General features: G+C 44.5%; 1 protein-coding gene across 3 annotated transcripts in view; it reads right to left on the bottom strand.

The window, feature by feature from the left end:
- MSRB3 (methionine sulfoxide reductase B3) overlaps nt 1-16,877 on the bottom strand; it is a 197,220-nt gene that overhangs the window by 73,123 nt on the left and 107,220 nt on the right. For all 3 annotated transcript variants that reach the window (XM_040344088.1, XM_040344090.1, XM_040344089.1), the window contains one exon: nt 8,177-8,254. In XM_040344088.1, the coding sequence (XP_040200022.1) occupies nt 8,177-8,254 (78 nt within the window). The remainder of the gene's footprint in view (nt 1-8,176; nt 8,255-16,877) is intronic.

Raw genomic sequence — 16,877 nt, 5'->3', positions numbered from 1 at the left:
CAGAGATTATGGGCGTGGAAAAGATGAATTCTTACGCCATGGGCGGAGAAGAGGGCGGCGTTTAATACATACGCGGAGTGTAGAGAATGCAAACAACGTGTTTACGTAGGTTACGCGGAGAATCTTCGATCGCATCCTGAACATACACATTTAACGCCATATTTCCTAAACTCATTGATTAGGGGCCTAGCAAAGGTGACGAGGGCGGGGTTTAATAAATACGCGGAGTGTTTAAAAGGTGCACGCCGTGATTACGCATCTTACGCGGTAATTAGGCGAGCGTGAGAAACGAGGAGCGAGAGACAGGAAGGTAAGGAAATTAAAAATGGGATCAGCAGAGGCCTGGAAAATGTAGACACATGGGATGGGGGTTTGGGCTGTTGGTTGCACCCTTTTTAAGCTATTCTGTCTATGGGGTACCACAATGTTATTTTGGTATCCAAATGCTTTTGGACAACTCACAAAATAGAGATGTGAACAATGCTGTACCACATTGACAAGTTTTTGAATGGTGTATTCAGATCAGGCAAAGTATTGTTCAAGTGTTGGTTGTACAGAGGTCATTAGGAAGTGTCTTTTATGTCATCCATTGTCAGGGGCATGAGATTTACACATGAAAGAGTGCCTAGATGAATACTGTCATTTGTAAGCATTGTTTATTTTTCTATATAAAAAATATTTACTGCAATGTTAACAATGGCTCTGCATCTAGCAAATCAATGTTTGGTACAACCAATGCGGACGAGCTGCCAATCATTGTTTAAACAAGAGAGACTGTGTTTGTAATTAGATATAGGTAATAAATTTGAAGACACATATTATATCAAGGTCAACGCTGATCCTTTTTAATATTTATTTATCTTTGGTTTATGTTTTGCGAATCTAGACTCAAAAAGATATATCATTTTTCCAAAAGTGAAATGGACCAACTACAAAATAAGGAATCTATAGAGGCCTTACTTCAAAAATATCAGGACACGCCCATCCTGTGGAATTCAAAACACGCATTATATTGCAATAAAGATGTACGAGCGGCAGCACTAGAAGAGCTAGCAAACTATATGCAAACATGGGTGCCAGGATGCACTGCCAACATGGTGAAGGATAAACTTGCCAACCTCAGAAGCACATACAGGAGAGCATACAAAGCTAATAAAAGCCAAAAATCGGGAGCAGCAGCAAGACAAGCAAAGGAACCCAAACTGTGGTATTATAAACAGATGGCTTTTTTGCGGGACGAAATGGAAGGCAGGAAAACGATGTCGAGTCTTTCTTCCAACCTTTCCTCCATGCTACCTTCCAGCGGACATTCCCCAGATGACCACAGCCCTGCAGAGTCGGAGGAAGAGGGCCTGGCTGACAGAGATGCAGATCTGCCACCCTTCGATGAGGAGGTATAGTAGTTTCCTCTATATTTCTGGCGTAAATAATTCTTGGTGGATTAATGATTTGATATTGTAAAAGAAAAGCCAAGCTGGGAAAAAGCACAAAAAAAAGGTGAACAGACAAATAGGTGTCAGGGATGACAACTGCAGGGGTCAGAAGTAGAGTGTATTCAAGTAATAATGAACAGAAAATACTAAACGAAAAACATGAAAATGAGTGTGGTTTTATTTAGCGAAATTGTAAAAAATGTCCTTTTTTTTCCACACAGGAAGAAGAGATCAGCCAGGAGGTGGCAGATCCTCAGCTGTCTGTCAGCCAGGAGGAGGCCGGGGTCAGTGGCAGCCAGGAGGAGGCCGGGGTCAGTGGCAGCCAGGAGGAGGCTGGGCCCAGTGGCCTGCAGCAGGTCCCCCCGGCCAGGAGAACCACCACCAGCCAGTCTTCTCCCCCCCAGGTGAGGCCATCAGGCCGAAGGAGGCAGTTGAGGCCTGTGGAGGAGGCAAGCCTCTGCATGATACAGGAGGCAAGCGCCATCATGAGGGCCCCCCTCAACCCCACAGAGGCCTTCAGTGCCTCCTTGGCCCACGATTTGAATGAAGGGGAGGAGGACCAGAGAAGACTGGCAAAGGCCCTGATGAACCAGGTCCTTTGGTGGATGCAGAGGGGCCTGCTGACCCCAGACACTGGGCTATGTGACCCGGCCCGGCTTGCGGAACACCATCCTCCTGCTGCCACATCGACCCCACCTGCAAGACCCCGTGTTAGATCCGCTGGAAGGCTGCCTGGAGGGAAGGCTGGAAAGAGGAGGAAACGTTGATTCTCTGCCTTCCATTTCCTTCCACATAAAGGACATATTGTTTGGACTACCACAGTTTGGGTTCCTTTGTTTGTGTGCTGCTGCTTCATATTTTTGGGTTTGGCTCCTGAGGCTTGGAAGTTTATCCTTCACCATGTTGGAAATGCAAGTTTGCATATAGTTTGCTATCTATTCTAGTGCTGCCGTTCTGTTTATTTTTTGTGATGACATTTGCCTAAATAAAAGGCTTTTTGCTTTCATTTGAAAACATGTCTATTGTTTGTTATACTGTGGGGATTATTAGGCAGCAAACCTTTAATAAATAGACAATGGGTCATTTACAAAGGACACACTCCTTGGGGGGGGGGGGGGACATTTGGTGTGCCAACATGGTTTAATATTCTCAAATGAAAAAAAAAAAAAAAAAAAAAAAAAATTCAATTTGAAAAAAACATGTTAAAAAAAAAAACAATAAATGGTGACATAACTAGAAACAACAAAAAAAAAATAAGATGCACATTCCTTTACAAAAATGACTACTATAAATTATGGAGGACCACCAACCAAAACACACGTCTGGCATAGAAAACATTATTAAAGGATTACATCACAAGCAAGAAATGTGACATTTCAGTATGGGACAACTCTATTGAAATTGCATCAGCAAGAGAACGGGGTTATTCTAGCAAGAGAAGAATTAATAAAACGAGGCAAGAAAATGTGGTTTGGTGCGCCTTTTTAAGACATTGTTCTCTTGCTAGAATAAAAGGTTTCTAATGACGAATGTGCCATATCCCAAACAAACGCGAGTTTTACCTGAACGAGCGCTCCCGTCTCCTCATTTGGACTGAGCATGCGCGGGGTTTTTGTACGCTGCTTTTGTGTACAGACGACCGAACATGTCTGACGGACACGATTCCAGCAGACTGTTTTAAAGCAAGACCAGGAAACAGTTGTTCGTTGGAAAACGGTCTGGCCGACGAATGTTTGCTGGAATCCTGTCCGTTACTGCCTACACACGAACGAACATGTCCGCTGAAACTGGTCCGCGGACCAGTTTCAGCAGACATGTTTGGTCGTGAGTATGGGGCCATAGACATACAAAACGTACAATAGCACAGCCAACATCTGGCATAAAACCCAGCAAGGACCCGCGCAGGGGTCAAAAGGTAGCAGTACAGAACCAAGACATGTTAGCGAATTAGCGACTACCACAATAAACCAACATCAATAAGGCGGTCCAGCTCATGCTCCAGGGGCAGGATGATAGTGGACAGGTTCACCTAAGTCGTTATGCCAACAGGGGACGGCTCAGCAAGGCCTCAAGCATCGCTACCAGAAATCATAGGAGCCACCTAATCTGCTGCCGCAGTGGAGGGCTCAGCCAACCATTTAGACCAGACTCTGTCATATTTTTTTGGACAGCCTCTGTGTGTATAGGTATCCCTGTATAAAGGAATCACATTATTAACCAGTGTTTTCCATAGATCCAATGAGGGAGGGGCCCTATGCTTCCAGCACAGGACGATGGACTTCCTGGCATAGAACAGCAAGAGACCCAATGGGGTTCTCTCAGCCACCCTGGGCACCAGGTCCTCCACCAGCCCCAGCAGGCATATTCTTGGGGATGGAACAATAGAGATACTTAACAATTCATTCACCTCCAGAACGATTTGTGACCAAAAGACTGTTATGACCGGGCAGGACCAGAAAATATGAATGTAGTCCCCTTGAGCATGGTCGCAACGCCAGCACTCCGGGGAGAGGGAAGACCTCATCCGGTGCACCCGGGCGGGAGTGAGGTATGCTCTATGGACGATCTTGTATTGAATGAGGTGATCTCTCAGGGAGACCAGTATTTTAAATGGGAAGTTCCATATATCCACCCAGTCCTCAGAGTCTAACTCCAGGACATCCCGGCCCCATTGCTGACGGAGCCTGGACAACTCAGGGGAAGAGACCCGGAGGAGATGAGCAATGACCTGGTGGAAACTGAGCCTTGAAAGCATGGGACAACTGAAGAGGGCGGAGCTTTGTTTTTAGCCATTAAATGATCAAAGGAGAAAATCGAGAGGTCAGAGGTGATATCTGAGAGAATTTTAATATGGTACTTGGTCCACACCACCGGGTCTGGGATGTTAAGAAAATGATTTAAGGTGGGGTTGTTCCAGAGTGGGGCGTTCGGGGATACTGCCATCGAGGGATACGCCTCACAGGCCAGGCCCTCCCTCCAGGCCCTAAGGGTGGTGCAATTGAATGTTATTTAAATGTAAAACCTGCAGCCTGTCATTTTCTGAAAATGCAATACAATATGGCTACCTGCTTGTGTGATTGGCTCACCAATTTTCCCAGAAGTCTGCACTAAGATACAAGTCAGACTTCAAGCATCCACTGTAACAACAAAAGTCATTTTTGGTGAGATACTTTCAGACTTTAGGAAATCATGTCTAAAGGGATGCAGGCCCAGCAGTTTACCTCATCAGAGCCCTGCAGGTGCACAGCTGATTGATAATTTAACTACTTGACCCCCGGGCCATAGTCAAAAGACGACCTCACGGTGGCTCTGTAGATCCAGGAGGACGTCATATGACGCGTCCCCGAGATGCCGATGCGCGTGCCTGGCTGCCGCGATGTCCGCTAGGTACCCGCGATCGGCAATGACAGAGCCAGGGATGTGGAGCTCTGTGTGTAAACACAGAGCTCCACGTCCTGTCAGGGAGAGGAGACAGAAGTTGTGTCCCTTGTACATAGGGACACAGCATCGGTCACCTCCCCCAGTCACCCCCCTCCACACACAGTTAGAACACACCCAGGATACACATTTAACCCCTTCCTCGCCCCCTAGTGTTAACCCCTTCCCTGCATTTTTATAGGACTGATCGCTGTATAAATGTGAATGATCCCAAAAATTTGTCAAAAGTGTCCGATGTGTCCGCCGCAATATCCCAGTCCTGACAAAATTCACAGATCACCGTATTACTAGTAAAAAAAAAATAATAAAAAAAATGTCAGAATTCTATCCCCTATTTTGTAGTCACTATAACTTTTGCGCAAACCAATCACTATACGCTTATTGCGATTTTTTTTACCAAAAATATGTAGAATACGTATCGACCTAAACTGAGAAAAAAACATTTTTTTTTTTTAAAAATGGGATATTTATTATAGCAAAAAGTTTAAAATATTGTGGTTTTTTTTCAAAATTGTCACTCTTTTTTTGTTTATAGCGCAAAAAATAAAAACCGCAGAGGTGATCAAATACCACCAAAAGAAAGCTCTATTTGTGGGAAAAAAAGGACGTCAATTTTGTTTGGGAGACACGTCGCACGACCGCGCAATTTTAATTTAAAGCGTCGCAGTGCTGAAAGCTGAAATTTCGCCTGGGCAGGAAGGGGGTATATGTGCCCAGTAAGCAAGTGGTTAAAAAAACACTGCCATTAGACCCACTTTCCCACATGGACACAGACAAACACACAGGGATTCTTCAGAATAACAAAAGGTAGGAATCTGCAACACAGTTTGCTATAATCCTTGCGATGTACATAGAACACCCAGAGGGGAATGTTTTTTCTCAACAAAAGTGGAGTTACGCTTTACGTGCACGGCTATTGTTTTCTTTGTAGAACTACCTGGGTAAAAATGTTGCTTGTTCTAGACAAGACCTCCACCCCATTTTTTTGCCTTAAAACTGATACGCTTGACTAATGTATATCTTGTAAGGCTGGGTTCACAAATGTGCGGCCTCGGTTCTCAGCATGGGGTTTGGTGCATCCCTGTTCACCGGTTCAGGTGTGAATCAGGTCTGAATTTTTGCCTGAATGTGCACCTGAACCGGACCTAAAGACGCGCAGGACTGTTTTGGAATGCGGACCTGTCTGAACCAGCTCCCTTGCAACCCGGGCACACTCGCATGTCATACGAATTGGAAGCGAAAAAACAGGGATGAAATGTGTGCTAAAAAGAACATGCTCATTTTAACCAATCAGCTTCTAAATGTAATTTTTAAAGCGCTGTAATTTGAAAATGAAACTGGGGTTATTATTGGTTGCTAGGGGCAGCAATAACTTTTCTTTTAGGACTTGCTCACACCAGCATCGACCTCTGCACCACCACACTGAATGGGTTGGGATCGGTACTGCCTGCCAAACACGACTAGGGAATTATTTTTGCTGCGCAATGCGCAATGTGTACACCCCAAACTGCTGTCTTTGCAGCTTAAAGTGGTTGTTAACCCACTTTTACTTAATGCTGCCATCCGCTCTGTACCACTATAAGAAGCTTCCCTGTGCCTGTGTTCTGTAAAAAACTGCTCGAATGTACCTGTATGAGCTCTGCTCCCAGGGCACAGCTGATTCCTCTCCTCCTGTTCACTCAGCTGCAGTGGGTGGGGCTGAGCATTCCCGCTGACATCAGCCGGGGAGGAGGGGGAGTGTCAGGGAAATGGCCGTAGAAGAAGTACTGGCAATCTTGCCAGTAAAAGAAATGGGCGCCATAGGCACATCATGTGACAGGTGGATCCTCCTGCTGGCCTATTGTCAGGGAAATGGCCATAGAAGAAGTACTGGCAATCTTGGCAGTAGAAGAAATGGGCGCCATAGGCACATCATGTGACAGGCGGATCCTCCTGCTGGCCTATAAATGGCTGCCACTGTCTGATCCAAATTGCTGGATTGTCGTCAGCCTTGCTGAGTTTCTGAGCCTCTGTACTACTGCTGTTTGGATTTCCTGTTGTGACCCAGCTTGTTCCTGACTTGTCTGATCCGCTCTCCTGGTTTGACCCCCTGGCTTGCTTTACTGAGTTGTTACCTTCTCCAGCACCTGATCCCGGCTTGTTTCACGGACTTTGCTTCAGTTATCTGTTCCTGCCTGTTTTCTAATACCAGACCTTTGGCTTGTCTCCATTCCTGCAACCTGCATCTCCTGCCTGGATCCACAGTGTTTGATCCCCAGCCGGCTTCCATTGTTGCTCCTTGTGTACACCTTGCCAAGTGTTACCGAGGATTCCTAGAGACTACAGCCTAGCAGTGTTTCCTGTATTCTCCAGTATTCTTCAGGCACTCGCCAGCTCTTCTCTCCTGGATGCATCTGGCAATCTGTGCTTCTCTGGGCACTACACCCTCTGTACCCAACCTCAGAGATGTACTGCACTCAGCCGCAAGGGGAGCCCTCTCGGCATTTCAGCCTCCAACCAGGTACGTGACAGGGAGAGAGGAGGAGAGAGAGAGCACCATGTCAGCTGAGCGGTATGAGGGGAGCTCATACAGGTACAATGGGGCAGATTTTTTACAGAAGACAGGCACAGGAAAACTTATTATAATGGTACGGAGCGGATAGCATAATTTAATAGCAGATTTGCGATCAGCAGGAGCATTGGGGGGGGGGGCAGGTGCAGGTACGAGCAGGGAGGGGAGGAGGATAGAGGACACAGACACAGGGCTGCAGACAGGAGCGATGCGGCTGACGGAATCACGCAAACAGGCCCCGGTATCGGGCTCAGCAGCCATGATTATCGTGGTCTGTTTGCAGAGGGGAGTGTACAACCAGGCAGTATCAGCCAGGTATTTTAGGGTATACAGGGGGCTAAATTACACAGCACAAGCGCTGTGCTGTATAACATGTTTTAAGGGTACAAACGCTTTAAGGGTAAGCAGTTGGCGTGTTTCATGTTTCTTTACTAAATAAAGAATTTGCAAAAAAAAACCAGTTCAACCACGTGTTTTTTACTGTCCCTAACCGCGTGTGTTAACAAGACCTTGGGCACATTTTTTATATAAGTTCCAAATTAGTAAACAATAAAAGTATATGCAGTTCTAGTAAAAATGGTTAATGATGTCATGTGTTGTGAAACCCACCTACGGTGCTTATTCACAGTGTAACCATTATATATTATAACGTACCCAAACATTGGTTTTGCCTAGGTTTGAAAACAATGAGCATATTATTTTATTATTTTTATGGTCATTATTATTATTTTATTATTATTTTACGTTTACTCACTTAAAAAGAACAGCTCCGCAGACTACACACGTGTATGTGCCAGGCGCTGTATTGTGCGTATATTCTCCAGCGAAGGCACTGAAATAAAAACGTGTTTACAAACATGAGTGCAGAAAATGACAAAAATCACTTAATAATACAATAAAAAAGGCCTAGTGTCCATAGCTGAGCTTTCTCAGTACCCGGTGAAAAATCTCATTTTACACTGCATTTTAAAGAATGACCTAATCTCTCAGTGCTGGCATGCACTAAATCATTTTGTTAGAAAGTGATCTGGATGGCAAGTTTGCAGAGCCAAGGTTATGATCTGCTGCCAACTCATTTGATGGGCTGTTGTGCCAGCGATTTACATTCGGCAAGCAGTCGGCTATCCTAGGAAGAGAGTGCTGCCTATTAAGTAAAACCCCATGTGTGGTAAAGAGCCTTTTCAGGTCATGAATGGAAACAAGCAGTTACATCATTAATACATTTGGATCAGAGGTAAGCCAGGGCTTGCTGCCAAGCTGCATGGTATAAATTAGACAACAAAATAGTTAGTCCTTGGCAAGCAATGCTTCAGCCTGGAATCAGCTGAGACAGAATTTATTCACTAAAAACACTTTTGAAAGGGAACATTTTTTTTTTCCAGGACACAGGGCTAGCGGCCAAGGACTAAAGCCATGTGAGGGCAGTTATTGAACATTTTTGACATTCCAACCACAAATGAGCCAATAAATATTTTCTCCACATGTGCTTCAAAAAGAAATTGGAGTGGAGTGGAAAGGAACTGAATTATGCTACCTTCTCACTCAGCCAAAATGTCTATGCTTACAATGGCCACCTTCAGAATCAAGTCCTTCTGGCATGCAGCCACTGTGCTCTTGGGTCTGCCTTCTAGAAATATGTGCCCAAACCCTTCTCACTTCCACACATTCTGCAGTAAAGTAAAGCAGGCCTTCCATGCTGCATTAAGGGCTTCATTGACCAAATAAAAGACATTTGCAAAAGCTCAAGTCTCTGTATATTTTCCTTCATATTCATATATACGGTATAAATTGCAATTAAGGAGAAACAACAAAAGCACTGGTTAAAAGGATTTTCTTGCAAAAATAGAACTTTGGCAACTGCTTTTGACACCTCCCTGGAGCAACATGGAGCAGTCTTTCCTACTCCATATTTTGACTCTTTTTTTTTTTCCTGGGATTTGGAGACGTGATTTCACTTTCAGGTTAAATCTGGTGCTGTGATGCTAATGTTATGATGTTAAAATACTCTGTGAGTTTTATAGCCAGTCAAAATTGTTAGCCTTATTGTAAAAATTAGATCAGCTTCCCTGCCCAACCCACAACCCTACAATCATAATTGGCAGCAGAAGGCACAAAATACTTACTTTGGCTAGAGATTTTACTTCACTGGAAACTAATGATTTAAGGAAGCAATAGGGAGCAGGCGATCCTGATTTAAAGACAGGTATGCTTCAAACTGCAGGGTGTCATGGGCCTGACCTCTACCACCTGTGTCTTACCAATAGTTAGTAGGGCCACCCATCACAGAGCAGGCTCCCAAATAAATGCAATGCAGACTCCCAGGGCCAGATTCACAAAGGATTTACGACGACGTATCTCCAGATACGTCGTCGTAAGTCCGAATGTGAGGCGTCGTATCTCTGCGCCTGATTCAAAGAATCAGATACGCCAGAATTTGTCCAAGATACGACTGACGTAAGTCTCTTACGCCGTCGTATCTTAGGTGCATATTTACGCTGGCCGCTAGGGGCGCTTCCGTTGATTTACGTGTCGAATATGCAAAAGAGCAAGATACGCTGATTCAGAAACGTACTTGCGCCCATCAGATTTAGCTACGCCGTTTACGTAAGGCGTATGTCCGGCGTAAGTTTACCCCTCATAAAGCACGGGTAAGTCATGTTAAGGTATGGACGTCGGAAACGTCAGAACAGCGTCGTATTTTACGTCGTTTGCGTAAGTCGTACGTGAATGGGGCTGGGCGTATGTTACGTTCACGTCGACAAACCATTGAGCCGACGTATCTTAGGGAGTATTTGCGACGTGACTCTGAGCATGCGCGTGCATGCACCGTTCGATCGGCCATGCATTTACATGGGGTCACGCTTCATTAGAATACAACACGCCCACTGCCTTGCTACTTTGAATTACGCGGGCTTACGCCGGCCCATTTACGCTACACCGCCGTAACTTAGGGCGCAAGTTCTTTATGAATACGGTACTCGCCTCTCTAAGTTATGAGATGCGCTACGCCCGCTGAAAGTTAAGCCATTCTCTCTGAATCTGGCCCCCAGGTCAGATGTCTGCTGTTTACAGCAAGTGTCACTTTAAATTATTTTCTGTCAAGAGAATCTAACGCTCCTGCTCCTTATTTCAGTATCCTGGTTTTAAATATATGGCATTCTCCCTGTCTCTTTGTCCACCTGCAAGGTGATTAATGTGGTCAGTCTCTGGATGGAAAACAAACCTGTTAAAAGCCAGACAAACCTTCAGTCTCATGCTTGTGATAGAGAGTGATTACATGTGTAATATCTGATCATCACATGCCTGATGAAGGGGTCCTGCAAGACTCTGAAATGTTGCTCTCTCTTGCCTGTGATGTGATCATACTGAAAAAAAATGTTTGGACTGAAGATCTGTGGTGTGCAAGCAAATATATTGTTTGTGGCTTTCATGATCCAGTCTCTAGCTGGTGGTTGCTACAGCACCCAGTATCTTAGAGATTTCCCCGGGAACGTGTGCGATGGGAATATGGACTATTGATATCTGACCAAGCCCCCTATCTGTCTGTCCTGCACTGCACTGCTAGATTGGATTTCCCTGTGTATGACCTCGGACCAGATAACGACTATTCTCTGAACTATGCATGCCTCTTACCTTGACTGTCATTGAACCACTCTGCCTGTCCGCCAACTACAAGTACCTGTTTGCTTTGCTCAGTTAGCGCATGCCCTGGCATGGTAGCCAGGCATTATAGCATTGTGTATAAGACCTGGGATCAACTGATTACCGGAGGGCCTGCTTTCTTTATGGAAAAGGGGGCTGCTATAGGTGAAGAACACAGTAGCCAACTATAGTGTATGACCATCTGAATTAAGGATATACTTGACACCTACAAGTTTTTTCTACCTACAAGTTCGCTTTAAGACCAGTATGTAAGTCACAAGTGTCTAGGTCAGCCTTTCTCCACTTTTTTGACACAGAGGAACCCTTGAAATAACTTTCTGGTCTCAGGGAACCCCTGCTAAAAATAACTATATCTACAACTCAGGATACATTAACCACTTGCTGAACGCCCTATAGCAGGTTTACTGCTACAGGGCAGCAGCTGTGCACCAGATCACGTATATATACAGTACATGATCCAACTATTTTGGGTAGCGGGTGTGCATGCGCGCCACCGGCTGCTCCCTCCTGCTGCAATTATACACAGCGAGTACCGCAAATTCAGTGTCTGCCGGCACCTGCCAATCATCCTGAAGAGACACAGAACGGCATTCTGCCTATGTCAACAAGGCAGATCGCCATTCTGAAAGGCATGGATCATGTGTCTCTGTAAAGCAGGGACTAGGATCAATGATTTCACCTAGTAAAAGCACCTCCCGCACTGTAGTAAAACACTGGCTAGGCACACAGTTAACCCTTTGATCGCCCGTGATGTTAACCCCTTCTCAGCCAGTGTCATTAGTACAATGACCCTGCATATTTTTTAGCACTGATTACTGTATTAGTGTCACTGGTCCCCAAAAAGTGTCAAAAGTATCAGTTAGTGTTCGAATGTCCGCCTCATTAGCGCAGTCTTGCTATAAGTCGCTGATCGCTGTCATTACTAGTAAAAATAAATAAAAATGAATAAAAATATCCCATAGATTTTGTATACGCTATAACTGTTGCTATAACCATTTGTAGACGCTATAACTTTTGTGCAAACAAATATACAATCAATATAAGCTTATTGGGATTTTTTACAAAAAATATGTAGCAGAATACATATTGGCCTAAATTTATTAAGAAATTAGATTTGTTCAATGTTTTTATTGGATGCGTTTCATAGCAAAAAATAAAAAATATAGGAAAAAAAAATCGAAATTGTCTTTTTTTGTTCATAGCGGGAAAAAAATAAAAACGCTGAGGTGATTAAATACCACCAAAAGAAAGCTCTATTTGTGGGGAAAAAGGGACATACATTTTTTTTGGGTACAACTGCGCAATTGTCAGATAAAGTAATGCAGTGCCATATTTAAAAAAATGGCCTGGTCATGAAGGGGGGGGGGTAAATCTTCCAGAGCTGAAGTGGTAAGTGTGACAGTCGGTGGGAAGATTGTTCCTTACACTTGTGGTCATTGGGAAGAATTACCCCTTACAGATAGCTAAAAAAAAAAAAGATCAATGGTATCAGTGGGGATTTATCTGAGAGGCAAACATTGCTCATTGCTCAAGAAACCTCTAACAACCTCTGGAGGTACCCTGGTTGAGAAACCATGGTCTAGGTGTTGCTAAGAGGGCTGCAGAACACAAAGAACCTACAAGTATGGGTTATATGAATAAGGTGGGAAAATTATATTTTTGTTTGAAAATGCAATAACCCAAGGCTCTGAATTATAAAAAGTGAATGAAGGAATTGTGTGATGGCAACCAATCATTTACCAATTATTGTTCTTAAAGATTAGATAATGAGAGTTAACAGTGTAGTGATTTTTTTTCAGAATTTTAGAAATCATGTTCCATTACCCATTTACCCTATTGACAGCCTATTAAACTATAGGCTCCCACAATGAAAGAGCAGAGGTAAAATAATATGGAGCCATCTTTGTTGAGAAAACAGACCTGCAGTTGGATTTATAGTAGGGCACCCTTCCCTGGCCAGGCATGGCTAGAAGTTTATAGATATGACGTATAGGAGAATTAAAAGTGTATGTAAACCCTAATAAGAAACCGATTTGTTCCTTTTTGATCTGCTAAATATGCTTTTGAAAGCATTTTGTGATATATGCTAAAAATTCAGTGTGCTCCTAACTTTTTGGTTGAGCTGAAAGCACAGGGCCTCTGTGTTTATCAGCCCTGCCCAATTTACCTATGTCATGGATATGAGGAGACAGGAAAGTGTTCTGTAGTCCAAAGTACATGCAAGTAGCTTAGAATGGCAAACCTGCCCTTCCAGAGAAACAGTACAGTGAATGAGCACTTTTACCCGAGGACAGGAAGTGTGTTACTGGCAGGATCGCCAGGTGAAAATAGGTAATAAAAAGTCTGTACAAATAGGACTAATGCATTTCAGGACTGATAGGCTGGGATGAGCTCGAACATCCGTTGTTTGCCTGTTCGCCGAACAGCGAATATTATGGGGTGTTCGCGGCAAATTCAAGCGCCGCAGAATGCCCCCTAATGCACTGTGAGATTGCAGTGCATTGATGTGTGATGATTGGCCAAAGCATGCACCTGGCCTGCATGCTTTGGCCAATCAAGCGCGCTCTGCTGAGAGAGCCATAATTGGCCAAAGGCAGGGTGCCTTTGGCCAATTATGGCTCAGGGGGACTGAATCCACGCCCCACACTATATAAGGCTGCTTACATAGGGGCCGTGTATAGTGTGTGACTGTGGATGGAGATAGATTGAGTTAGATTAGGCAGGCAGGTAAGTTAGTTAGTGGCTTGCAGGCAGTGTATTTAATATACAGCTGTGCTCATAAGTTTACATACCCTGGCAGAATTTATGATTTCTTGATCTTTTAAAAAAATAATATGAATGATAACACAAAAACTTTTCTTTCACTCATGGTTAGTTTTGGCTGAAGCCATTTATTATCAGTCAACTGTGTTTACTCTTTTTAAATCATAATCACAACAGAAATTACCCAAATGACCCTGATCAAAAGTTTACATACCCCAGTTATTAATACCGTGCATTGCCCACTTTAACATTAATGACAGCTTGAAGTATTTTCTAGTATTTGTGAATGAGGCTCTTTATCTTCTCAGATGGTAAAGCTGCCCATTCCTCTTGGCAAAAAGCCTTCAGTTCCTGTAAATTCTTGGGCTGTCTCGCATGAACTGCACATTTGAGATCTCCCCAGAGTGGCTCAATAATATTGAGGTCATGAGACTGAGATGGCCACTCGAGAACCTTTACTTTATTCTGCTGTAGCCAATGACAGGTCAACTTGGCCTTGTGTTTTGGATCATTGTCCAAGTACGTTCCACACGCAGCTTCCTGGATGATGAATGCAAATTTACCTACAGTATTTTTTGATAACATACTTCATTCATCTTGCCATAAATTTTGACCAAATTTCCTGTGCTTTTGTAGCTCACACATTCCCAAAACATCAGTGATCCACTTCCATGTTTCACAGTAGGAATGGTGTACCTTTCATCATAGGCCTTGTTGACTCTTCTCCAAATGAAGCATTTATGGTTGTGGCCGTGCCAAAATGAAAAAAAAAAAAAGGCATAGGGGTCCCCCCCAAAAATCCATACCAGACCCTTATCTGAGCAAGCAGCCATGGCAGGCCAGAAAAGAGGGGGGGGGGCGAGTGAACGCCCCCCCCCCTCCTGAACCATACCAGGCCGCTTGTCCTCAACATGGGGAGTGTGCTTTGGGGTCCACTCCAAAGTACCTTGTCCCCTATGTGAATAGGTAACAGTACATTGTACCAAAAAAAGTGTCAAAAAAGTTAAAACGACAGGAGACAGTTTTTGACAATTCCTTTATTAAAAAAAAAAGTGCTCCGCAATTTCAATCCATCTTCAATCATGGCGCCCAACGAGCTGGAAAATGAAAAAAAAAAGCTCTGCCTTGATGGGAGGCGTCCTGCTGACTGCTGTATTTTTGCGGTGACAGCTGCTATAAAGGCAAGGGCAGGGCCACCGGGTGACATAACCAAGTGACCCCTGCCCTGTCTGATGTCATGTGACATCACATGACATCATAGGGGGCAAGGTCACCCGATTACGTAATTTCAAGCAGTTGTAGCAGCCAAGAGACAGCAGTTGGCGTGACGCATCCCAAGGAGGGGAAGCTTTCTTATTTTTTTTTTATTTTTTTCTATTTTTCAGGTCGTCGGGCACCTTGATTGAAGATGGTTGGACATCGCAGGACACTTTTTTTTTTAATAAAGGAATTGTCAAAAACTATTTCCTGTCATTTTTACTTTCTTCATTTTGGGATACCTATTCACATAGGGTGGTCTGGGATATGGGGGCTTCCAGATTCTGATAAGCTCCCCGCCTGCAGACCCCCACAACCACCAGGCAAGATTTGTGGGGATGAGGCCCTTGTCCCCATCAACATGGGGACAAGGTGCTTTGGGGGGGACCCCAAAGCACCCTTCCCATATTGAGGGCGAGTGGCCTGGTATGGTTCAGGAGGGGGGGGCTCGCTCCCCCCTCATTTCCTGGCTGGCACGCTATTTTTTTTTTTTTTTGGCACGGCGTTCCCCTTAAAATCCATACCAGGAAGGGCCTGGTATGGATTTTGGTGGGGACCCCCACACCATTTCTTGTTTACATTTTGATGTGGAGTTCCCCTTAAAGAGGAAATACATGGGTTTTACTTCCTCTTCATTTCCCTGCAAAGGTAAAGCGTAATGGGCTACTATGCATTGCAAGCAAAGCCTGCAATGTCACTGATGCTCCCGCTGGAGGAAGTGTCCATCTTCAGCCCTCTTCCTTTTCGGGACCGTGAACTTTCGGCTCTGTGACGTCACTCCCATGCGGGAGCCACCAGTCACAGCATGACCCCTTAAGAAACGGCAAGGTCATGTCCTTTCTAAAGTGCACATGTCCCGAAGACATCCGCGTATGGGTGCAGGTTCAGGAAATATCTCCAGCACCTACAGGTAAGCCTTGATCTAGGTTTACCTGTAGGTAAAAGTGGTTGTATAAAGTTTACAACCACTTTAATATCCATGCCAGACCTGAAGGGCCTGGTATGGATTTGGGGGGGGGGGCACGCAATTTTACCCGAATTTTAAAAGCCAACAGCTACAAATACTGCATCTGCTGACTTTTAAAAAATGGACACTTAACTGTCCAGCACGCCCGCAATGTCGGCAGCCAAGGCCGAGCAATCGATCATCTCTCGGGTGCCCCCGCCACCATCCTTGGTGAGGAAATCAGGAAGTGAAGCGTTGAGGCTTCACTGCCCGGTTCCCTACTGCGCATGCGCGAGTAGCACGGCCCGTTCTCACTGGTCCCCGCTGTCTCCTGGGACCAGTGTGTTTCCCAGAAGACAGCGGGGGACAGTGCAAATACCTGTATTATACAGGTATCTGCACCCCCCTCCCCCCTGAAAGGTGCCCAATGTGACACCGGAGGGGGGAGGGTTCCGAAAAGCGAAAGTTCACTTTTTGTGTGGACCTCCGCTTTAATATCCATACCAGACCTGAAGGGCCTAGTACTGTAATAAACATCGGAAAGATGCCCCACTTTACAGGCAGACTAAGGGGACCCCCCAGGCACGATATTTAAAGAAATATTTCATTTTCATTGTTTCACTTTAAGCATTATTAAAATCACTGAAAAAACAGTTGTCTTTAAAACTTTTTTTGCATTGATACATGTCCCCTGGGGCATTACCCAGGTCCCCAAATGGTTTTTATGGCAATAACTTACATATAAGCCTTTAAAATTAGCACTTTAGATTTTTCATGTTGGTGTCCCATAGAGTTTGATAGTGTTTGCACAAATTTTATTTGAACC

Source organism: Rana temporaria, chromosome 3 (genome assembly GCF_905171775.1).
Source record: "Rana temporaria chromosome 3, aRanTem1.1, whole genome shotgun sequence".
Taxonomy (NCBI): Eukaryota; Metazoa; Chordata; class Amphibia; order Anura; family Ranidae; genus Rana; species Rana temporaria.
This window is presented reverse-complemented; position numbering and strand designations above follow the sequence as displayed.